This window comes from Perognathus longimembris, chromosome 7 (assembly GCF_023159225.1).
Source record: "Perognathus longimembris pacificus isolate PPM17 chromosome 7, ASM2315922v1, whole genome shotgun sequence".
Lineage (NCBI taxonomy): Eukaryota > Metazoa > Chordata > Mammalia > Rodentia > Heteromyidae > Perognathus > Perognathus longimembris.
The window spans coordinates 29,973,999-29,998,908 of record NC_063167.1 but is presented as its reverse complement, the minus strand read 5'-3'; the positions used below and the strand labels follow the sequence as shown (position 1 = coordinate 29,998,908).

General features: G+C 41.8%; 1 protein-coding gene across 2 annotated transcripts in view; it reads left to right on the top strand.

Annotated features, from left to right (window-relative positions):
- The window catches only part of Tesk2 (testis associated actin remodelling kinase 2), a 114,047-nt gene that overhangs the window by 81,047 nt on the left and 8,090 nt on the right, over nt 1–24,910 (top strand). For both annotated transcript variants that reach the window (XM_048351175.1, XM_048351174.1), the window contains exon 5: nt 22,977–23,123. In XM_048351175.1, the coding sequence (XP_048207132.1) occupies nt 22,977–23,123 (147 nt within the window). The remainder of the gene's footprint in view (nt 1–22,976; nt 23,124–24,910) is intronic.

Here is a 24,910-nt window from a genome sequence, read left to right as displayed (position 1 = left end):
AGAAAAAGAAAAAGAAAAGGAAGAAAGATACACTTGGGGCTGGGAATATGGCCTTAGTGGTAAAGTGCTTGCCTCGAATACATGAAGCCCTGGGTTCGATTCCCTCAGCACCACATATATAGAAAAAGCCAGAAGTCGCACTGTGGCTCAAGTGGTAGAGTGCTAACCTTGAGCAAAAAGAAGCCAAGGACAATGCTCAGGCCCTGAGTTCAAGCCCCAGGACTGGCAAAAAAAAAAAAAAAAAAGAAAAAAGAAAGATACACTTGACAGTCTTCTGTTAGACACTTGTAGGTTAAACTCACAGAGAGCTCTGTAAATTTAGCTGTCCCAATTGTTTCATAATGATGAAGGAATTAGAAGAATTCACTGGAAATTCTTCCCACAGAACTAACTAAATCCTTCTGCTCTCCCATAACCAACAACACTATAAAAAGATTGACTAAATGGATGATAAAAACAATCCTGAAAGAGGCAGGTATCGGAGTAGCTAACAGTTGAAAGTCAAGTGCTACGTTGGTCCGTTCATTGGTCCATTTATTCATTCTATTGCACATGTTTATATGTCAGTTACTGAAGGTGCAGGAATGAACAATAGCCAAGCCCAAGAGGCTTTGAAGTCTAAAGCAACACAGGATTTTAGTCAGCCAGACTTTGGACTTAAAACCCAACATTACTACCAGGATCCTAAGGGACCTGGTATAAATTTGACTGTGCTTCAGATTTCTCACCTGTACTATGAGGAAAAATGTCATCTATTTTATGGGACTATGTGAATATAGACAGAATATTCAGAAAGTGGATGTGGGGAAGGGGGAAGATACACAGAAATCATTAAAAAAAAAAAAAAGCCACCTACTGATACTTCATTTTTACTCAGATGTTAACATAATGGCTAAAGATATTCTCTTCCTGCACCTCCTTCTTCTCCACCTGCTATTCTTTCTCCTTCTCCTCCTCTTCCTCTTTCTTGTCTTTGGCAGTATGAAGTTTAAACTCAGGGCCTTGAATTTTTTAGGCAAGTACTCTATCACTGAACAATGCCCCAGATATTTTCGCATTGGTTATTTTTGAAATAGGATTTTGTTTTTTGTCTGGATGCATTCCTGTGCCACAAGCCTATTTTATGCTCTCCTGATACCTGGGATGACATATGTGAGCTACCATGCTCAGCTTCTTCAACTGAGATGGCGTCTCATGAACTATCTGGCCTGGCCTGTGACCATGATCATCCCAATCTCAGCCTCCCACATAGCTGGGGATGATAGGCACATGACACTGCACTCAGATATTGGCCTCAAACTGTGATTCCCCCACTCTCTGCCTCCTGAGCAGTTGGGATTACAGCTTTAAGATGCCAGTGCTGGGCTCAATAATTTTTTTTGTTGGTGGTAGTGGTGGTGGTTGGTGGGGCTTGACCTCTGGCCTGGGAGGTGCCCTGAGCTCTTCAGCTCAAGGCTAGCACTCTACCACTCCATCACTTTAGCCACAGTGCCACTTCTGGTTTTCTGGTGGTTAATTGGAGATAAGAGTCTCATGGACTTTCCTGCCTGGGCTGGCTTTGAACCTCAATTCTCAGATCTCAGCTTCCTGAGTTAGCTAGGATTACAGGCCTGAGCACCAGCACCTGGCTATAAAATGTTTGCTAATGAAAAGGGTGATAAGCAGGACCTGAACAAGGAAGGTATTTTTCTTTTCTTTTTTGTTGGTCCTAGGGCTTGAACTCAGGGCTTGAGTGCTGTCCCTGAGCCTCTTTGTGCTCAAGGCTAGTGCCTTACCACTTGAGCCACAGTGCCAGGCCACTTCTGGGTTTTTTTTTTTAATAGTTTATTGGAGTTAAGAGCCTCACAGGGACTTTTCTGCCTGGGCTTGCTTTGAACCGTGATTTCAGATCTCAGCTTCCTGAGTAGCTAGGGTTATAAGTGTGAGCTCCCAGCACCCAGCTAAGGAAGGCATTTCCCTAAAGTACTTCTTTGCCCCTAATGCTCTATGAGATATCTGCACTTCGATGGCCCAAACTTCACCTACTCATATTCTGATATCATCTACCATTTTCTACCTCCTGTTGTCTTCTCTGTCTCTTTTAACCATAATTCTATTCTCCAGGTGTTCAGAAATCCAGGTGATCAGAAATCTTTGAGTTACCCTTGACTTCTCTCTGTTTCTCACACTCCACATCCAATGTGCTAGAAAAACTTATTTTGTTTTCTACTTACAAAATAGATCCCAAATCACCAGCTCCACTGCTACATTCTGGTTAAAGTTTCCATCATAAAATCTCTCTCTCTCTCTCTCTCTCTCTCTCTCTCTCTCTCTCTCTCTCTCTCTCTCTCTCTCTCTCTCACACACACACACACACACACACAGAGTTTGTTAATGCATAGGTGTGGGTGCATGCATGCATGCGTGTATTACTGGTGATCTAGCCTAGGGCCTTAGACATACGAGGCAAATACTCCACTCAGGGCTATACCCTTAGCTACTACTGCACAGACGGAACTGGTCTCTTAACTAGTCTTCCTGTTTTCACTTTTGCCCTTTATTCAGGCATTCGCCACACAAAAGCCAGGGAGGGTAATCCTATTAAAACAGAAGTCACATCCTGTTGTAATTACTCAGAAACTCCTAAAGATTTCATCACTCATCCTGAGTAAAAACTAAAGCTTTTGCAATGATCTTTGAGACTCAGACTTGGTCAGGGTTTCTTCTCTGACCTCTGTCTACCATTCTCCTCTTCACTCTGCTACAGCCACAAGATCCTCCTTGGAGTTCCTCAACCAGGTCAAGCACACTTCTGTCTCCTGGTCTTTTCACTTGTTATCCCCACTTACAATACTTTATATTTCCACAGTCTCTTCTGAGCGGTCTTCCCTGTCTACATATTTAAAATGGCAGGCATTCAGCACTTAACATCATATGTTTTCCTTTTTTTTTTTTTTTGTTTAGATAACTCTTTTCTCTAACTCTGGTTGATTACAGTGCAAATTGCATGAAGAGAAAGATTTTAATGTGTTCATATATATATAGTGTATATACATATAGTATACAGTGTGTGTGTGTGTGTGTATGTGTGTGTGTGTGTGTGTGTGTGTGTGTGTTGATCTTGGGGCTTGAACTCAAGACCTGGTGCTGTCCCTGAGCTTTTATGCTCAAGGCTAGTGCTCTAGCCCTTTAAACTACAGCTCCATTTCCCAAATAAGTATTTTTTGAATGACTAAATGAACCAGAACAAGCAAGCATGTCAGGAAAAACAAAACAAAACAAACCCTTTAAGGATAAAGCAAACCCAATGAACTCTTCTATTATTTGTGGGTGAGATTGCCAACTTCAAATTTTTGTTTCTCAAATGTCATCATGAGTTACTAAAAATAAGAGCAGAAAACATGTACCACAATATATTTAGAGATTTGTTACTAAGTGACCAAAGCAAAAAATTACATGAAAGCTACCTTTTTCAAAAGTAAAGAGATGCCAAAAGGTATTTGTAGGAACACATTTAGCTTCTTTTTTTTTTTGCATGAGGTTTTAAGAAAATAAGTAAGTTTCTAATTGTAAAAGGATTTGAGGGGTGGAATTTCAAATTATCTTTGATTTTTGGCTTTTTTTATGGAGCTAACCTAGCTCTCTATAGAGCTGAAGCTACACTAGGTCACTATAAATACATTGTAAGTATAGTATGGGCCTTGCCACATAGGGCATTATTATAGGCTGTGTCTATTAGAGAACCTGGGATTTGACACAGCTTGGAGAGTATAGGGGAGCGAGGAGAGAGAAAGACATTCCAAAGTCTGGGATTCATACCTAACTATGGAGAAGAAAATATAAAGATCCACTTAATTAGAAGGAAAGATTCATATTCTGAAACCAGATAAAACAGGATCTAGAATACTAAACACAAGTGTTCTTGTTTTGTTTTTGTGCCAGTATTGGTTCTTGAACTCAGGCTCTTACATCCTTACTTGACTTTTTTTTGTTTTGTTCAAGGCTGGTGCTCTACCACTTGAGCCACACCTCTACTTCCAGCTTCTTGCTAATTAATTGGAGAATATCAGTGACTTTTCTTCCTCAACTGGTTTTGAACAGCAATCCTCCGAACCTAGCTAAGCACAAATATTTAGACTAAAGCATCACTTTATTAACTATTCTTGATGAAGATTATTTTGGTAGTGGTATATCAAAATGAAGCAAAAAGAAAATAGAGCCAGGAAAAGTAACTACAAAGTGTTTATGGGAATCCAGTAATAGAATCAGATCATAACAGTTAGAATGGAAAGAAAGAAGGATAACCAGAAATATATCACAAAGAAAATAATAGGATAAGACTGAGGACTGGGCTGGGAATATGGCCTACTGGCAAGAGTGCTTGCCTCATATGCATGAAGCCCTGGGTTCGATTCCCCACATATATAGAAAATGGCCAGAAGTAGCACTGTGGCTCAAGTGGCAGAGTGCTAGCCTTGAGCAAAAAGCCAGGGACATTGCTCAGGCCCTGAGTCCAAGGCCCAGGATTGGCAAAAAAAAAAAAAAAAAAAAGACTGAGGACTAGTTACATTCAAGAGATGAGAGAATGTCAAAATTAACCCCACATTTTTTATTCAAAAGTACATATTCCCAGCCCTGAAAAAATGATTTTTAAGGTAGGACACAATAAGAAATTTCTCACTGTTCTAGCCACAAAATAATTGATTTTATAAGAAGCACTGCAGTAGCCATTGAGGTGGTCATTGAATTTGAGTCTGATTTCCTTCCTCTCCAATCAGAGCTGGTGTTAGTGACCTGCTTGTCTTATAGAATACAGCTTAAGTGACATTCAGGAATTTCCAAGATGAAATAATAAGAAATCTTGTAGCTTCCACTCAGCACTTGGGTGGCTGGTACCACTGACCCATCACTATACATCTAAGTACCCTGGGGGCACCATGCTATCATAAGCCTAAACCACATGAGATGATCTGGAGAATGACATACCGTGTGGGAACACTGAGGCTCAAGCAGCAGCACAACACTAGAAATGTGAGTGTAGCCATCTTAGGAAGAGGGTCCTCTGGATGTAGAGGTGTGGCTCAAAGCCAAGTGAGAGTGTGAGACCCTGAGTTCAAGCCCCAGTACCAGCACAAGAGGGAGGGAGGGAGAAAGTGAGAAAGAGAAGGGGGGGAGGAGGGAAAGATATGCCTGGGGCTGGGAATATGGCTTAGTGGTAGAGTGCTTGCCTTGCATGCATGAAGCCCTGGGTTTGATTCTTCAGCACCACATAAACAGAAAAAGCCGGGCTGGGAATATGGCCTAGTGGCCATACATGAAGCTCTCAGTTCGATTCCCCAGCACCACACATATATGGAAAACGGCCAGAAGGGGCGCTGTGGCTCAGGTGGCAGAGTGTTAGCCTTGAGCGGGAAGAAGCCAGGGATGGTGCTCAGGCCCTGAGTCCAAGGCCCAGGACTGGCCAAAAACAAAACAAAACAAAACAAAACAAAAACAAAAACAGAAAAAGCCAGGAAGTGGCGCTGTGGCTCAAGTGGTAGAATATTAGCCTTGAGCAAAAAGAAGCCAGAGACAGTGCTCAGGTGGAGTCCAAACCCCAGGACTGGCCCCCCCCCCCCCAAAAAAAAAAAAAAAGCTTTAGGCCAGGTACTAAGGGTTCACACCTAAAATCCTAGTTACTCAGGAGGCTGAGATCTGAGGATCGCAGTTAAAAGCCAGCCTGGACAGAAAAATCCATGAGACTCTTATCTCCAATTCACCAGCAAAAAGCCTGAATTGGAGATGTGGCTCATGATAGAGTGCCAGCCTTGGGCAAAAAAGCCATGAGACTCAGAGGTCCTGAACTCAAGTTCCATTGGCACGAAAAGTAATAAGAGGGTCCTCTGATAACCCAACTGAAGCTGACACATAAGGATTAAGGATGCTCTCAAGCCCTTCTGAATACCTGACTTATAAAATCACAATAAAGTGATTATATCCGGTCTGAACTCAGATCACATAGGACTTTAATCATTGAACAAACGAACCTTTAATAGCTGCTGCACCATATTAGTCACTACTTTTAAAATAATTTGTTATTCAACAATAACAGGAACAAGTGTTTTGTTTTTTTATCCTAAACCCAGAGTTTCACAGCAGATCCACTCAAAGTGGTGGTTCTGTGTCTAATGAAACCCTCTCTAGAGCCACCCCACACCTGAAAGACAGGTATGACTCTGCTGCCAAAGTTAAACCAATGCAGGACACCAGGCAACTTTGCATCCAACTCAAAGTAAACTAGGCCATGAAAGAATACTTTGTACTGAGTCACACACACACAAGGAAAAAAAACAACAAGGAAAAGCAGGAGGCACAACAAATGGCAATATCATAGCACACCAAGAAACTGGGATCTGGATCTGGCTGCTCATTTTCATAAATTATGCATGAGTTTGGTCACTGAACCCATAGAGTTTCCTTTCATTCCGAGCTGTCTGATTATACAAGGCTTCTTATAAGTCTGACAAAGCCAATCCAGAAGCAACACATAGCAACCCACATAAAAAAATTCCCAAAGTAGCTGCCCTAATAAAGAAGGGTATGGTGATACAAATGGGAAGTGAAAGGGGGTTTGTGCATAATCAACTGTCTGTAGCAGCTTGCAGGCCTCATCCCCGCCCTCATGAACCAAGACCTTTTCTTTCAGTACAGAATATCTACTTGATTGAGGTGGTTCTGCTGTGACAAGAAAGAATCTCTCACCAGGAACATTCTGTAGTTTCAGAATTAACTGAGTGGCTCTTGTTGCCAAAGTAGAAAAGAAAAAGTTTCTCCCTCCCTCAAAACAATGTACACATCACCCAATTCATTGGCTGAATCCTTTGTCCAAGGAGTATTGTTTTGAAACAAAATCATACCTAAATTCAAACCCATGTTGGCATCCAACTTGGAATCTTTTTGCCACTGCAAACTTGAGATCTTTTTGCCACTGACTTTGACTCCAAAGTGCTGGTATTACAGGTATGTACTACTATGTCTGGCTCATTGTGGTTTTGGAATATATTTCTCTTGTTACAGAGACTGTCCTAAGGATATGCAAATGGCAATTTCTAGGCTCTCTATTCTGTTTCATTGATATATATCTGGCTTTATGCCAATACCACAGTGTTTGATAGAATTCTCATTTTATTTCTCTCTGCATCAACTACAAACCTTTCTATGGCTCATTACCCTCAGAGTAAAGGCTCTGATTTCAGCACTTAGGAGGCTGAGGCAGGAGGATCACAAGTTCAAGACCAGCAACACAGAGAGACACTGTCTCAATAAAAACAAAGATTATCATCTTACTACTGCTTATCTCTGTGACCTCACTGTTTATTTCCTCTTTGAACTCTCTGCTCCTTCTGAGCTGTGCACCACAGCTGTCCTGAATCTCCTTTAGCTCCACAATGGAACATAACCCTTTTCACCTTTGGTCTTTTGCATCAGCTCTTTCTTCTGCCTGAAACACACCCTTCCATCTCTTCTCCATCCAGCCAGCTTCTTAGTACCCAGCTCAGATATCACTCTCTGGAAATTTTCTCTGATCTCCCAAGATTAGTTTGATTCCTCTCCTGTATGCTTCTATAATACAGTAATATTCTCCTAATTACACTTTCTACTTTAGTTGAATGACAAGTGTACCACATCCAGCTTTTTCTGTTGAGATTGGGAGGGAGGGTGTCCCATGAACTTTTTGTTTAGGCTTGCCTTGAACCATGATTCTTCCAATCTCAACCTCTAGAGAGTCACTAGGATTATAGGCATGAGCCACTGCACTCAGCTAGGGATGCTTTTTTGTTGTTGTTTTGCCTGTCCTGGGGCTTGAACTAAGGGCCTGGGTACTGTCCCTGAGCCCCTCTGTGCTCAAGGTTAGCACTCTACCCCTTGATCCCACAGTGCCACTTCTGGCTTTTTCTGTTTATGTAGTACTGAGGATTCAAACCCAGGGCTTCATGCATGCTAGGCAAGCACTCTGTAACTAGGCCACATTCCCAACCCAGGGATGCTTTTTTGTGACAATTTTTTCTCCCCTTATCTCCCTTTTCTACTTTTCTTTTCTCCAGATATTGCCTGCACTCGACTAGTCTTGAACTCACTATATAGACTAGGCTGGCCTACAACTCAGAATTGATCTGGTCCTGGTCTCTAAGGTCCTGGGTTATAGGCCTGTACCACACTGGTGGTACAGCCATAGTTGCCAGTGACTTTATAGTTGTGGATTCAGTGGATACTTTCAAGCACATATTACTTGATTCATAGCATTTGATACTGTTGATTATTTCTCTCTCTGTTTCTGTCTGTCTCTCTCTGTGTAGCTATACTGTATTCTCCCACTTGAGCTATGTCCCCAGCTGTGTTTTGCTTCAGTTATTATTTTTCAGGTAGGGGTCTTGTGTTTTTGCCTGGGGATAGTCTTGGACCACTTCCCTTTCCCTATGGCCTTCTGCATAACTGGGGTTATAGGTACATACTTTCACACCCAGCTTATTTGTTGAAATGGGACACTGCTTTCTTGTTCAGGCTGGCCTTAAACCTTAATCTTCCCTATCTCTCCCCCTTAGCTGGAATTACAGGCATGAGCCACAATGCCTGGCTAGTCATTTCCTTTTGAAAATCTTCTCCTTTAGTTTCTATTACGATTCTTTGCTTTCTCCCTTAAATTTTATGGATTCCTTAGGTCCTCACTTTATGGGTCAGAGCCCCTTGGGAAATCTCATAAGTTCCTTAGCATCCGTGACTGCTTCAGCTTAATTAATATCTCCTAAATGTTAATTTCCTGCCCAGACTTTATTCCTAAACAGCACCAACAGCTATTACTATTATTGTTATTTCAGTCCTAGCAATGAAACTAAGGCTTCATGCATAGTAAAAAAGTGTTCTACTGCATGAGCCATACACTCCCAATTCTTTTTTGGGGTGGAGGGGAGGAATAGTATCTCAATAACTTTGCCCTTTTAATTTTGAAATAGGGTTGCTAACCTTAACCTGTCTGACCTTGAACCTGAGATCCTGTTGTCTCCACCTCCTAAGTAGCTAGGATTACAGGGGTATACCACCAAACTCAGTTTTGTTTGTTGTTGTTTTTCTGATGGTACTGGGGTTTGAACTTAAGGCCTCTTGCTTAAGAGGCAGATACTCTACCACTGACCCATGCCTTCAGCCCCCAGATACCCAGTTTTATCTTAAACTTGGAAGTGACTCTTTAAGCTGGGTGCTAGTGGCTCATGCCTGTAATCCTAGCTACTCAGGAGGCTGAGATCTGAGGATCACAGTTCAGAGCCAGCCTGGACAGGAAAATCTATGAGACTCTTATCTTCAACTACCCGCCACAAAGCTAGAATTGGAGATGTGGTTTTAATGATAGAATGCTAGCTTTGTGCCCAAAAGCTCAGGGACAGCATTCAAGCCCTGAGTTCAAGCCCCACTACTGACACAGAAGATAGAAAAGAAAAGAAACGGGGCTGGGGATATGGCCTAGTGGCAAAAGTGCTTGCCTCTATACATGAGGCCCTGGGTTCAATTCCCCAGCACCACATGTACAGAAAATGGCCAGAAGTGGCGCTGTGGCTCAAGTGGCAGAGTGCTAGCCTTGAGCAAAAAGAAGCCAGGGACAGTGCTCAGGCCCTGAGTCCAAAGCCCAGGACTGGCCAAAAAAAAAAAAAGAAAAAGAAAAGAAAAGAAATGTAGAGCTGGATGTCCAAACACTTAGGAGGTAGAAGCAGGGGCATCATGAGTTTGAGGCCAGCCTGATCTACATAGCAAGTTATAGGCCAGCATGGACTATATGGGCATGAGGCCCAAATTGTTTGTTTGTGGAGATACTGGGGTTTGAGTTCAGGGCCTGAGCATAGTCCTTTAGCTTTGTTGTTCAAGGCTAGTACTCTACCATTTGAGCCACAGCCCCACTTCCAGTTTTTTGCTGGTTAACTGGAGATAAATATTTTATGGACTTTCCTGCCTAAGCTGGCTTCGAACCACAATCATAAAATAACAGCCTCTTGAGTAGCTAGGATTATAGGTGTGAGCTAGCAAAGCTACAAAGGAGAAGAAGAGTATTTTGGGTAGTAAATAAGTATATCTGAAACCATTTAAATATTTTGGGACCTATTTTAGGTTAGTAAAAGTCTTTTATTTTGTAGCCAGAACTAGTACCTCCTTTTTCTTTTTTTGAGTCAGCTCGGGCAAGTTCTGATGAATGTCCTGGATGGGAAGCTGTTCCATGGCAAACCCGGCCCTTGAGGATGTACAGACGTGCACTTGCAGTGACTGGATCCTTGAGCTGAGAACAGGGGGCTCCTTTGGAGCACAAGCCTCCCACAGGGTGCTCTTGGGATGCCTGTCCTGGAATTACCCAGGGCAGTCACAAAGCTTTCTTTTCTTCTATAAACCAAGCCAGCAGATGGGATGTCTGCTAGCCTTTGTGTTTGGAACCGATCAACAAACATACAGTGGCCAGCACAAAAGCATTGTTGGGCTACAGTGAAAACTAGGTCGGGCCCAGGCTCTCTGTAGAAGCCCCATCCAAAGAGCAGGGCTTCCATAAGCCACAGTTTGGCATTTATGTTCTTCCCTCCTTCCCTCCATCCCTCCCTTTTTTCCTCTCTTCTTTTACTCCTTTCCCTCCCTCCCCCACCCTGCTTTCCCTTCCCTTTTTTTTTCTTGTTCTTTTTAACCAAATGACTTAAGATATTTAACTCAAAATTTAACTTAAATTCAGATTATCAGTAAAGTAGAACTTACGGTTTCTAGTTAAGAATCCTGAGAAGGCTCTACAGTGCTCCAGAGCCACAGTTTGCAAATTACAGGTTACTATCCTTTGTTGGTATGCAGTCAACTTAGTAAGTTATAGACAGCATAAAACAATCTGTTCACTGTGTCCATAGGGGATTGGTTCCAGGACCCCTGAGGATACTGAACTCTAAGGATGCTCAAGTCCTGTATATAAAATGGTGTGGTGCCTGTGGCTCACTCCTGTGATTCTAGCTATTCAGGAGGCTGAGGTTTGAGGATCATGGTTCAAAGCCAGCCCAGACAGAAAAGTTTAAGACTCTCATCTCCAATAAAAAATGCCACCAAGGGCTGGGAATGTGGCTTAGTGGTAGAGTGCTTGCCTAGCATGAATGAAACTCTGGGTTCGATTCCTCAGTACCACATAAACAGAAAAGGCCAGAAGTGGCACTGTGGCTCAAGTGAAAGAGTGCTGGCCTTGAGCAAAAGAAGCTCAGGGACAGCATACAGGCCCTGAGTTCAAACCCTCCCCCCCCCCCAAAAAAAAACCTACCAAAAAGCCAGAAGTGGAGCTAAGGCTCAAGTGTTAGAGCATTTGCCTTGAGCACAAAAGCTCAGGGCCAGTGCCCAGGCCCTGAGTTTAAGCCCCAGTACTGGCATAAAATAAAATGGTGTAATATTTGCCTGTAACATGTACAGTCTTCTCACATGGTTTATGTCATCTTTATAATAATAATACCTGATGGTTTTAGGTACAAATGGGTATCATACTTTTTTTTTTTTTGGCCAGTCCTGGGGCTTGGACTTAGGCCCTGAGCACTGTCCCTGGCTTCTTTTTGCTCAAGTCTAGCACTCTGCCACTTGAGCCACAGCGACACTTCTGGCCATTTTCCCAACCAATGAACCAACAATATTACCAGAAATTTAAGGTACCTAGAGTGACTTTGGTCCTTGCATCTGGCAAGAGAGGAATTCAGGCGTGGTACGAACATAAGTAAAGGTAACAAGAAAGTTTATTAAAAAAGAATTATGGCAGAGAAAAGCAATATATATATATGTATATATATGTGTATATATATATATATGGCTTAGACATGTCAAGGGATGATAGCACTTGAGTGCATCTCAGCCATCTTGCACTCTTTTTTATTTTTAAGTGGGGGTCTGACTGTAGTGTTTCAGGCTAGCCTTGAACTTGAAATCCTCTTGCATCCACCTGCCAAATGCTGGGATTAAAAATGTATGCCTGGTTTATTGATGCCAGTTTCCAACAAGTTTCCTTAATGTGGACACAATAGGTCAGATAAGATTCTGAGATTTTCTCTGAGCTTGTCAATTTACAGTCTCTCAGATACCTTTGACACTTTCCTTTAGTTTTGCTAATTTTTCTTAGGTGTTAATTGCAGTTGATCCTGCTTCTGCATATTCTGATTGTAGTCCACTTTGTCATTCCTTTGACTTCACTCTAAGTCAGATGATTGGTTACCTGTTATTTGGTTGTTATAGTACCCTCTAAGCCTGCCTCTAATTCATCTTCTATCCTACTGCCAAAATGATCTGTATAACAATGTAGCTTGGGTCATGTATTAGTTTTCTAAAATGTCAAAGCAAAGTACTACAATGTGAATGACTTATAACAGTTTTGTGTGTGTGTGTGTGTACAAGTTGTGGGGCTTGAACTCAGGGTCTGGGTGCTATCCCTTAGTTTTTCTCCTCAAGATTAGCTATCTGTCACTTGAGCTACAACTCCAATTTGGGCCTTTTTTTGGTGGTTAATTGAAAAAAAGAGTCTCAAGGAGTTTTCTGCCTGGGCTAGCTTTGAACCAAAATTTTCAGATCTTAACTTCCTGAGTAATTAGGATTATAGGCATGAACCACCAGTACCTGGCTTATAACACAGATTAGAAGTAACAAAATGTGCTGACAGGGCCATTTTCTCTCTGAAGGCCTTTGAGGTAAGGAAGAACCTTCCAAGCCCCTGGTTAGCTTCTGGAATTTGTTGGCAATCCATGACGTTCTTTAGCTTATAGATGTTATTTCAATTTCTTCCTTAATCATCAGATGACATTTTCTCTCTTTGTCTGTGTCTGTTCTCCCTTTAAAATTTTATTTGTTATTATTTTTGGCCAGTCCTGGGCCTTGAACTCAGGGTGAGTACTGTCTCTGGCTTCTTGTTGCTCAAGGCGACCCACAGCACCACTTCTAAGCCATTTTCTATATATGTGGTGCTGAGGAATTGTACCCAGGGCTTCATGTATATGAAGCAACCACTCTTGCCACTAGGCCATATTCCCAGCCCTCTCCCTCTTAAAAAAAAATATATATGTATATATTTTATTATTATGTTTGCCAGTCCTGGATCTTGGACTCAGGGCCGGAGCACTGTCCCTGAGCTTCTTTTGCTCAAGACTAGCACTCTACCTCTTGAGCCACAGTGCCACTTCTGCCCTTTTCTGTTTATGTGGTGCTGAGGAATGGTACTCAGGGCTTTGTGCATGCAAGGCAAGCACTCTACCACTAAGCCATATTCTCAGTCCTTCTTCTTCCTCTTTTTATAAGTATATAAATCATATTGAATTAAGGATTTACCCTACTCAAGTAAGACCTTGTTTTACCTTGATTACATCTGCAAACACTGTTCCAAATTAAGTCACATTTATAGGTACCAGGGATACCAGGGCTTCACCATATCTTTCTAGGGAACATAATTCAACCCCCATCAGATCCTGTTACACCACTACCTGTGAATCTTTAGCAGGCCTCGTAGTCTGCTAAATTAACTGTATTTCATCCTAGAATTCCAGAATTACTACTCTAATGAAAATACAATAACAACACTGGAAGGGAGAGGTGGCTCAGTGGTACAACATTTGTCTAGCATGACCAAGGCCTTGGGTACAGGAAGTATTGTCCTTTGCATTTTACTTTTTCTAAGTACTCATTGGAGATAGAGTGTCATGGACTTTTCTGCCTGGGCTGGCTTCAAACTGTGATCTTCAAATCTCAGCCTCCTGAATAACTAGGATTATAGGTGTGAGCCACTGGTGCCCAGCACATTATTATTACTATTAGATGTTATTATTCCCATTAGGTATACTATATATGTATACATTGTGTTATATATGATATTATGTTACTATATGTAATATAATAAATAGGAAATATATTATCTATACATACATGCAAACATGCATAATACATACATAATACATGCATGCATGCATACATACATACTAAGGAAATTGAGTAACCTATAGAGGGTTCTACAACTAGAGGTAGTTAGATGAGATTCAATCTAACTTCTCAATGCATGGGCTTCTCCCTATCCTAAATGGCCCATCTGGGCTTTCTAAAGCTTCAGTCCATTTCCCCTTCTTAAACAAGGAAAGATATTTCCTAATCTCTACATTTTCTGATATTTTTATTCCTTCCTTTAGCCTAGAATGTACTTCTTACCACTTCCCTCACTTTGCCTATAAATTTCCATGAAATGGCAGGAAAAAAAAAGATAGAGTGTTAGCTTAGCAAGTATAAGTCCTTGAGTTCAAACCTCAGTACTCTCCCATCTTACCACCCAAAGCAAAAAGGAACAAGAAATCTAGGTAATTTATGCTCCATTAGCTAATGGAATAACCTAAAAGAGAAATAATGATGTAAGTTATTTATAGTGAGGAATGAGGTGTGTGTTGTGAGCTAGCACTGGGCTAGACTTACTCTGTATTCCATATCTCTCTTAATTCCAACTTTACAACTTAAAGCATCTTCCAGAGGCCCCATCTCTAATAGTCTCATTGGACATTAAGTCTTACATATGAATTTGAAGAGACACAAACATTTTGCCCATAGTACCAACTCCTAACTATACATTAGGATCTAACAAGGATATTATTTCTTCTTTGAAGACTTGCTAGGTAGGCACTCTACCGCTAAGCTACAGTCCCAGCCCCCTCCTTGCCTTCTGCAGCATCATCTGGGTCAAATTTCACAGGCACTTTACCTTCAGCTCTGTAAAATTCCTTTGACTTTTCTTAAGGGTTTCTGACACAGCAAGGATCTTCTTTTTCTTCTCTTTGGTACCTTCCATGTTTCCAGCCATGGTCTTATTGTCATATGAAGTAGCAGTAAAGGTGGATATATTTATTAACTCATTTCTGTGACAGAATGCCTAAGATATGAACAGTTTGAAAGGAAGAATGGTTTTAGAGGATTCAATCCACCATGGTAGGGAGGCAATTCCTATCTTGATGCACAGGAACCAGAAATAAAAAAGATGACAGGAAGGGGCCAGGGCAAGACATAGCCCCAAGGATGAACCCCCAGAATCCTACTTCTTCCAGTCAGACACCACCTCTACTCTTTACTACCTCTTAATAATTCCATGGTACTTTGACTGCATCAATGGATCAGTGCCATTGATTAGGTTAGAGCCTCAAGTTAGAGCCTCACTTTTCAGTCCAACAGCTGGGAACCGAATCCCCAATACATAAGTCTATGGGGACAGTTCATATTCAAAGCACAATAGGAGCTTCAATAAATATTTGTAGAAATAAGCTGGGCATGGTGGGGACTACCTATATTCCCGGCCACTCCGGAAGCTGAGGCAAGAGGATCAGTTGAGGCTGTGACTGTTGATAAGGTTTCCCTGTGTTACCCATTCTCAAACAAAACAGAAAGTTTGTGAGGTACTGATGGCTCATGCCTGTAATCCTAGCTACTCAGGAGGCTGAGATCTGAGGATCAAGGTTCAAAGCCAGCTTAAGTAAGAAAGTCTAGACTCTTATCTCCATTTAAGCACCAGAAAAGCCAGATGTGAAGCTGTGGTTCAAGTGGCAGAGTGCTAGCAAAGCTCAGGGAGCAAAAAAATACTCAAGGATAGTGCCCAGACCCTAACACACACACACAAAAAAAATGTTTGTAGAAGTAACTTGAATTAATATTCCTGAGTGGAGAACTTAGTGTTCACTTAAACATTCTTGTGGTGATTTCTTTTAGGTTATTGACCTATGACTTCTTATCTTTTAGTAATAAAGGTTTATTTATGTTATGCCTTTAGTTTGCACTTTTATTATTGAGTGCCTTCTAGGAAAAGCTATGTCAAATATTCAAATTAAATGAAAGATGAAATAAAGGAATTAACTGAAAGAAGCTCTGCTGTAGTATCTCAGACCACGAGAAGAGGCAGGTTTTGGTAAAGGTAAGGTTGGCATAGGTCACTGACAGTCACTTAAGAGGAATAAAGTACCTATAACATTTGATTGGCTGATATTATGGTATTCTCAACTTAAAGCTTAAGATGACAATAGCTGGGATGGGGATAGGAGAGGGAAATTGGGAGAGAGTGAGGGAAGGAATGACATTGTTCAAAAAGAAATGTACTTATTACCTGACTTACATAACTGGAACTGCTCTATATGTCACCTTTATAATAACAACAAAAAAATAACAATTGCTGGCAGCGTGACTCCAGTGGTAGAGCACTTGCTTAGCAAGCACAAGACTCTAAGTTCAAACCTTAGTACCACCAAAATTTATACATTTATACTCTCTCTCTTCTCTCTCTCTCTCTCTCTCTCTCTCTCTCTCTCTCTCTCTCTCTCTCTCTCTCTCTCTCTCTCTCCATCTCTCCCCCTCTAAAAGTGTTGACACTTCTCTAGGTTATTTCAGTATATTACCAATGCCTTAGGTTGTTTCTAGGGCTGCCCAAGGGAATAGTCTGAAAGAAACTGAAAGCAAAGTATCTGTTGCTCCCATTTTGGAAAGCTGAATATGCCAGTGCAATTGCTCTTGCCTTTGCATCCCGCAGAGGGATTTGTTCAGGGCTCACACAGCTGAGTCTGCACTGGGAATTACTGATGGGGAAGTGAACATTCCAACTAAAGGGCACATAGTGTGTAGCAACCTAGAAATTTTCCTCGTTAGCAGATCTCAAACTTCCTTTCTTCAATGTCTTGAGACATTGAGAACTTGTGGTTTCTGAGGGCCTAGAGGCTTATCAGGTGCACCAATATATTCCCCAAGTATTCACCAAAAACAGACAAGCGAGACCTTTTGTCTTCTCTTTCCTTATGCTCTTTACTTTCTGCTGGGTCTATGGATTTCTTAGGCTTTCAGAGACATTACTGAACAGACAGGTGTTTTTCTGAACCAGAACTGGGAATCCTGCGCATTCAGAAAGAACCTGAATGGTTCCTGAAGGCTATCCTTCCACCTTTCTTTGCCACCATGCTAAAGAAGTGAACCTTGCCTCTCTATACATTCTATTAAAGCTAAAGAAATTTGCACCATGCACCAAGATCAACTCAAAATGGATCAAGGACCTCAATATCAGACCTGAATCCTTGAAACTACTGAAGGACAGAGTAGGAAAGACGCTAGAACTTATAGGCACAGGAAGGAACTTCCTGAATAGAGTCCCAGGAGCACAACAAATAGGGGAAAGACTCGACAAATGGGACTACTACAAATTAAAAAGTTTCTGCACAGCTAAGGACATAGCCACCAAAATAGAAAGACAGCCAACAATATGGGAAAGGATATTTACCAGCACAGCAACAGACAAAGGCCTGATATCTGTCATCTACAGAGAACTCAAAAAACTAAGCCCCTCCAAGCCCAATAAACCTATTAGGAAATGGGCAAAAGAGCTAAAGAGAGACTTCACAAGAGAAGATATAAAAATGGCAAAGAAACACATGAGGAAATGCTCAACATCCCTGCTAGTAAAGGAAATGCAAATAAAAACAACCCTGAGATACCACCTCACCCCTGTTAGAATGGCCTATACTCTGAACTCAGGAAACAACAAATGCTGGAGGGGGTGCGGGGAAAGAGGAACCCTTCTCCATTGTTGGTGGGAGTGCAAATTAGTACAACCACTTTGGAGAACAGTATGGAGGTTTCTCAAAAAGCTCAATATAGACCTACCCTATGACCCAGCCATACAACTCCTAGGCATCTATCCTAAACAGCAAAAGCTAAGATATCAAAAAGAGATTTGTACTTCCATGTTTATCACGGCACAATTCACAATAGCCAAAATATGGAAACAACCCAGATGCCCCTCCACAGATGAATGGATCAAAAAAATATGGTACCTATACACAATGGAATACTACATAGCGATTAGGAATGGTGAAATATTGTTATTCACAGGGAAATGGTCAGAACTTGAACAAATAATGTTGAGCGAGACAAGCCTAGAACACAGAAAACAAAGGGGCATGATCTCCCTGATATATGACTGTTAAGAAAGGGAGACGGAGTGACAGTAGAGACCAAGTCTGTGAAACCAAAAACTGCTTGTCAAATGGTATTTCCCACAGGATTGGGGCACCAACCCAACAGTATGTAACTAAAACCAAACAACTACTCAACATATAAAGGTCAAAAATTGACCTCTCAGTGGAATACAATAGCTCAAAAGCTATGTATGTACGTTCATATAAGACTACTGTCGACATATTGTCTAATATCGACATTACATTTAAAGCCCTAGGCGAATTTTCTTGGGCTTGGCCACGTGGATACTGTATATGTTCTTGATACATTGTGTATTGTATATATCTCTACCTGACCTAAAGAAGGGAAAGAAAAACGGTGTAAGATATGACAAGAGGGCTGGGAATGTGGCCTAGTGGCAAGAGCGCTTACCTCGTATACATGAAGCCCTGGGTTCGATTCCCTAGCACCACATATATATAGAAAACGGCCAGAAGTGGCGCTGTGGCTGAAGTGGCAGAGTGCTAGCCTTGAGCAAAAAGAAGCCAGGGACAGTGCTCAGGCCCTGAGTTCAAGGCCCAGGACTGGCCAAAAAAAAAAAAAAAAAGATATCACAAGAAATGTACACACTGCCCTACTATGTAACTGTACCCTTTTTGTACAACACCTTGTCAAAAAAATTTGTGTTCAATTAATAAATAAATTAAATTTAAAAAATTATGCATATGATACATATGACACATACATATGCATATATGATAGTTATGAATATGAAAAAGAAAAGAAATTTGCACATGGGCTGGGACTGTGGCTTAGTGGCAGAGTGCTTGCCCTGGGTTCAACTCCTCAGTACCACATATACAGAAAAAGCCTGAAGTGGTGCTGTGGCTCAAGTGGTAGAGCACTAGCCTTGAGCACAGAGAGGCTCAGGAACAAAGCCCAGGCCCTGAGTTTGAGCCCCAGGACTTGCAAGAAAAAAAAAAAAGAAGAAGAAGAAAAGAAATTCACATACTACTAGATGTCAGCTAGTTGCCCCTTTGTAACTTGGAATTTGCAAATTCAATTTCTTTTCATCAAATGGGTTCCTCAAGTGTGAACCTTGGGCAGATTCAACCAGAGGGAAAAGAAGAAAGGATTGTGATAATGCCTTCATTGCACATTATTTTTATATTTCCAAAGATAGATAGCAGGATTAAATAGACTGACAGGTCTCTCTTTTGAGAGTTGTGTGTTTTTAACCATTGTTTGCTTTGTCAGCTAGCCGCCATTATGGGGATCTGATTTGCTGTATCGTGCTGCCCTCTACTGGTTCTTTTTTGGTGCATGTGTTAACACATCAGAAAATCTCACATCATATGGCCTTTAAATTTTTCTCTGTATTAGATTCTCATAATAATATTGTAAATTAGGTAAGCTGGGATTATATCTACTTGATATATGGGAAAACTAAAGTCTAGATAGCTTTATTAGTTGATTTCTCTAAACTTAAATGGCTAGCAGGAGGCATAATTAGACTAAATTAAAATCTCTTTCCTCTTAGTAAGTTCCGTAACTAACAAAAAGCCAGAAGTGGAGGTGTAGCTCAAGCGCTAGCCTTGAGCAAAAAAAGCTCAGGGACAGTGCCTGTGCCCGAGTTCAATCCCCAAGACTAGCATAAAGCAAAAATAATAATAGTGTAGACTAGGCAACATAATGAAACCCAACACACACAAAATAAAACACTATAAAGCAGTGCTTCATGAGAACATAGACATGATGAAGAACAGCCATTTTTTAACATAGACTTATTTCCTATATTCAGTTCAGTTTGGTCTGAACCACTTTACTGCAACTCTTCTAACTGTGGTTGTCAGTGACTTCCTAGTTGCAAACTCAAGGACACTTGCAAGTACAGCTTACTAGATCTGTAGCATTTGATACTGTTAAGTCATTTCCTTTTTGAGTTTTCTTTTCTTTTTTTTTTTTTTTGCCAGTCCTGGGCCTTGGACTCAGGGCCTGAGCACTGTCCCTGGCTTCTCTTTGCTCAAGGCTAGCACTCTGCCACTTGAGTCACAGTGCCACTTCTGGCCATTTTCTGTATATGTGGTGCTGGGGAATCAAACCCAGGGCTTCAAGTACACAAGGCAAGCGCTCTTGCCACTAGGCCATATCCCCAGCCCGTCATTTCCTTTTTGAAATATCTTCCTCAATGGCTTCTATGATGATTTCTTTGTTTAGTTTATTTTCTGTTTGTTTTGATGGTGTTTTTTTGTTGTTGTTGTTTTGTGGTTTTTTTTTTTTTTTTTTTTTTTGCCAGTCCTGGGGCTTGGACTCAGGGCCTGAGCACTGTCCCTGGCTTCTTTTTGCTCAAGGCTAGCACTCTACCACTTGAGCCACAGCGCCACTTCTGGCTTTTTCTGTTTATGTGGTGCTGAGGAGTTGAACCCAGGGCTTCATGTATATGAGATGAGTACTTTACCACTAGGCCATATTCCCAGCCCCACATTTCTGTTTTCTGGTGCTTAATTGGAGATAAAAGTCTCACAGGCTGGGGATATGGCCTAGTGGCAAGAGTGTTCGCCTCATATACATGAAGCCCTGGGTTCAATTCCCCAACACCACATATACAAAAAATGGTCAGAAGTGGCGCTGTGGCTCAAGTGGCAGAGTGCTAGCCTTGAGCAAAAAGAAGCTAGGGACAGTGCTCAGGCCCTGAGTCCAAGCCCCTTGACTGCCCCCCGCCCCCCCAAAAAAAAGAGTCTCACAGATTTTGCTGCCTAGCCTTGCTTTGAGCTGAGATCCTCAGAGCTCAGCCTCCTGATTAGTTAGGATTACAGGCATGAGCCACTGGCACCTGGCTAGATTTTTTTTTTTTTTTTTTTTTTTGGGCCAGTCCTGGGCCTTGGACCCAGGGCCTGAGCACTGTCCCTGCTTCCTTTTGCTCAAGGCTAGCACTCTGCCACTTGAGCCACAGCGCCACTTCTGGCCGTTTTCTGTATATGTGGTGCTGGGGAATCAAACCCAGGGCCTCATGTATACGAGGCAAGCTCTCTTGCCACTAGGCCATATTCCCAGCCCTGGCTAGATTTTTATTCTTATCATTCTTCTTATTACTATTAGTAGTAGTAGTTTTTGTGAGACAGTGCCTCCCTTATAGACTCAGCCACTTGAGCCACAGTGCCACTTCTGGTCTTTTTGTATATATGTGGTGCTGAGCAATGGAACCTAGGCTTCATGTATATGAGGCAAGCACTCTTGCCACTAGGCCATATTCCCAGCCTGTTTAGTTTCTTTAAACTTAACTATTCTTAGGGATTCTTTTTTTTTTTTTTTTTTTTTTGGCCAGTCCTGGGCCTTGGACTCAGGGCCTGAGCCTGAGCACTGTCCCTGGCTTCTTCCCGCTCAAGGCTAGCACTCTGCCACTTGAGCCACAGCGCCGCTTCTGGCCGTTTTCTGCATATGTGGTGCTGGGGAATCGAACCTAGGGCCTCGTGTATCCGAGGCAGGCACTCTTGCCACTAGGCTATATCCCCAGCCCTCTTAGGGATTCTTATTTCCCATCTTATCTCCTACAGTCCTTGACATCAGTGATTGGCTCAATTTAATGTTTTGCCCTCTTAGTATCCTGTTTAGACTTTGTTCCTAAACTTTAAACTTGATCTTGTTGTATTCCAGTTGACTTCATGTAAGTGTGTGCTTGTATATGTGTGCGAGCTAGTACTGGGGCTTGAGGACTTCTTGTTCCCATTTGGCTTTTTCTCTCAAGGCTAGTGCTCTACCACTTGAACCACAGCTCCACTTCTAGATTTTTGCTGGCTAATTGGAGGTAAGAGTCATTTGAATCTGTCTGCTTGGGCTGGCCTTGGGCTGGCTTTGAACAGGAATCCTCAGATCTCTGCCTCCTGAATAGCTAGGATCACAAGTAACTGAGTAACTGGTGCCTGGCTAACTTTACTTTTAATATGGTCATTTCTTCTAAATACTCCTCTCCATATGTTCTCAGTATTTAATAATGACATCCAGAGACCAATAGCCTGGAAGTTTTCCTAGTGCTTTGTATTGCCCTTATCACTGATTCATTCAATTGTCCTGTTTTTTAATTTTTTTTACTCTGCCATCTAAATACATTTTTTTTTTTTTTTTTTTTGGCCAGTCCTGGGCCTTGGACTCCGGGCCTGAGCACTGTCCCTGGCTTCTTCCCGCTCAAGGCTAGCACTCTGCCACTTGAGCCACAGCGCCACTTCTGGCCGTTTTCTGTATATGTGGTGCTGGGGAATCGAACCTATGGCCTCGTGTATCCGAGGCAGGCACTCTTGCCACTAGGCTATATCCCCAGCCCATCTAAATACATTTTGAATCTTCCCTTGTTCCAGTGTCTCCACTATTGCTGTAACTCAAATGCCTCTCTCTCAATGGGATTACTGCAGTGTTACACTAACCTAGTTCTCCTTCTTTGTATTTTGCTACACGAATCCACATAGCATACCATTGCCAAAGCAATTTTTTCTTTGAAATGTAAATATGCTCATGTTGCTCTCTTGCCTAAAATGCTTCTTTTGCTCCCTAGGGCCAGGATAAAATCCATATATCATAGCAAAACATACCATCCCGACTCCCATATCTGTGTACTCTGGCTATATACCAAGTAAATTAGTTTCCTGAATGCAATATGTATTTAGCCTGTAACAGCATGTGCAGTTCCCTGTATGTAGGTGGTCTTCCTTTTTTGCTACCTTAGGCCAACCTTTTCAACTCTTTTATTTCCTCTGCTATGCCCAGAAGAAGTAAGCTTATCCTCAGTGCTATAAATGCTGTCATATCTGTTCTGTTTGCTACTTACATTATCTCTGTTCCTTAATATAGTATGTTCCATTCAAAAGCAGGTATCTATGTGCAGCAACTACCAAAATGCTTGCATTCAGAACAGGCCTATGGTAATCAATGCGGGGGGAGGGGAATGTCTGTTTTCTAGATGTTTATTCTCTAGTAGTTTTATCCCAAACCTCAACATTTCTGATAAATGGCAGGTGGGTCTTCTTTATGTTTTGCAGTATATCAACTCTGGGAACCTGGAACAGCTACTAGACAGTAACCTGCATTTGTCCTGGACTGTGAGGGTAAAACTGGCCTATGACATAGCAGTGGGCCTCAGATACCTTCACTTTAAAGGGATTTTCCATCGGGACCTCACATCAAAGGTATGGAGACTTTACTTTCACAGCGCTTTGAGAGACACTGTTCTCTTTTCCAGAAAGCTGTGTAAAGAAATACATTCTCAATGAGCTTAGAAATATGGAGCTCTCTATTACAAGTTTAACATTTAATCACAGAGAACATACTCAGTTTTCATTATAACTAATCTTTTGAAAGCTGGTATCTGTTCAGAGCAGGTACCTTTCCAAGTTGAGGCAGGCAACACTTGATTTCTGTCTCTGAATGTGAGATGCAGGAGCAGATGATATAAAGAAGGATAAGATTCTTGAGTTGGGAGGCCTATCCATTTTCTCTCCTATGGTATCCAGGAAGTAGTTCTCAGCTAAGAGCAGGGCTTGAGTGTAGTCACTTGAATGCAGGTTTTAAGCACTCAATAGGTCATTTTCTATCTATGTTATTGAGTTTCTGCCACTCTGTCAGTTCTTTGGCAGTGGCTGGTCTCTATGGAATTCTCTTGTTGTTCAAAGTGCTATGTGACCAGGTTAGAAAAAGTGGTTTTTAGAGGAAATTGGCTGTGCTACAAAGGAGGCAACAGAGCTAAAAGGCCTAGTATATGACCATGACAAGGCTTATAAAAAATATTGCCTGGTTACTGATGGAAGAAAGATAAGGCCATCTAACATATCTAATATGGCTTCTGCCCAGGAGCCAAATTAAAATCTCTCAGAGAGGTATTTAGGAATTTTGAATCTACCCAAGAATAACTGTAATTTTATTCCCTTCCCCAACATATATGTGGAGCACACAACACACATACATGCATGTACATATACATGCACAAAGTTCCTGTCATAGATGAAGGGGAAGGAAGCCTGTTGTGAGAAGCCATTTCCAAAGGGAACAAAACCAGTAATGTCTAAAGTCCCTGATGACTTCATGTCTGTGGTTCTGGCATCCTTAATAGCAGTACTGTTCCTGAGGGATCCTGGCTTTTGGTTTATAAACTAGTTACAAAAAATTGCTCTGGGGAGGTGATTGCAAGGCCCTTGTGTATGGCAGAACTACTTGTATTCAGCTGCCCTATTCCTGAAGGAGCATGTGATCTAGGCTAGTAGGTGCGGGTGCGGTTGTATCACTCTAATAAGTTGACATTGTCACTTCAGTTACCTACCCAAAATCAGATCCAATCAATTCATTATAGCTTAATTTCCTTTTTCTTTTCTTTTTTTTTTTTTGGCCAGTCCTGGGGCTTGGACTCAGGGCCTGAACACTGTCCCTGGCTTCTTTTTGCTCAAGGCTAGCACTCTGCCACTTGAGCCACAGCGCCACTTCTGGCCATTTTCTATATATGTGGTGCTGGGGAATCGAACCCAGGGCTTCATGTATACAAGGCAAGCACTCTTGCCACTAGGCCATATCCCCAGCCCCTATAGCTTAATTTCTTCTAAGTTAGAGGGAGTTTGTGACAAGTGGCCCATCCTTCATATAGAAAGTTCCCCCATACCTACATGAGTATCTTTTTTTTTTTTTGCCGGTCCTGGGGCTTCAACTCAGGGCCTGGGGTCTGTCCCCAAGCCTCTTCTGTGCTCAAGGCTAGCACTCTACTACTTGAGCCACAGCGCCACTTCCAGCTTTTTCTGTTTATATGGTACTGAGGAATCTAACCCAGGGCTTCATGCATGCTAGGCAAGCACTCTACCACTAAGCCACATTCCTAGCCCATGAGTGTTTTTTGTACATGGATCCCTGGGTAAAAATAATATTAGAAAGGAAAATTTCTAACTATCTCTAAAGGAGGTACTGAGAGTCTTGTTGAGAAATAAAACGAAAG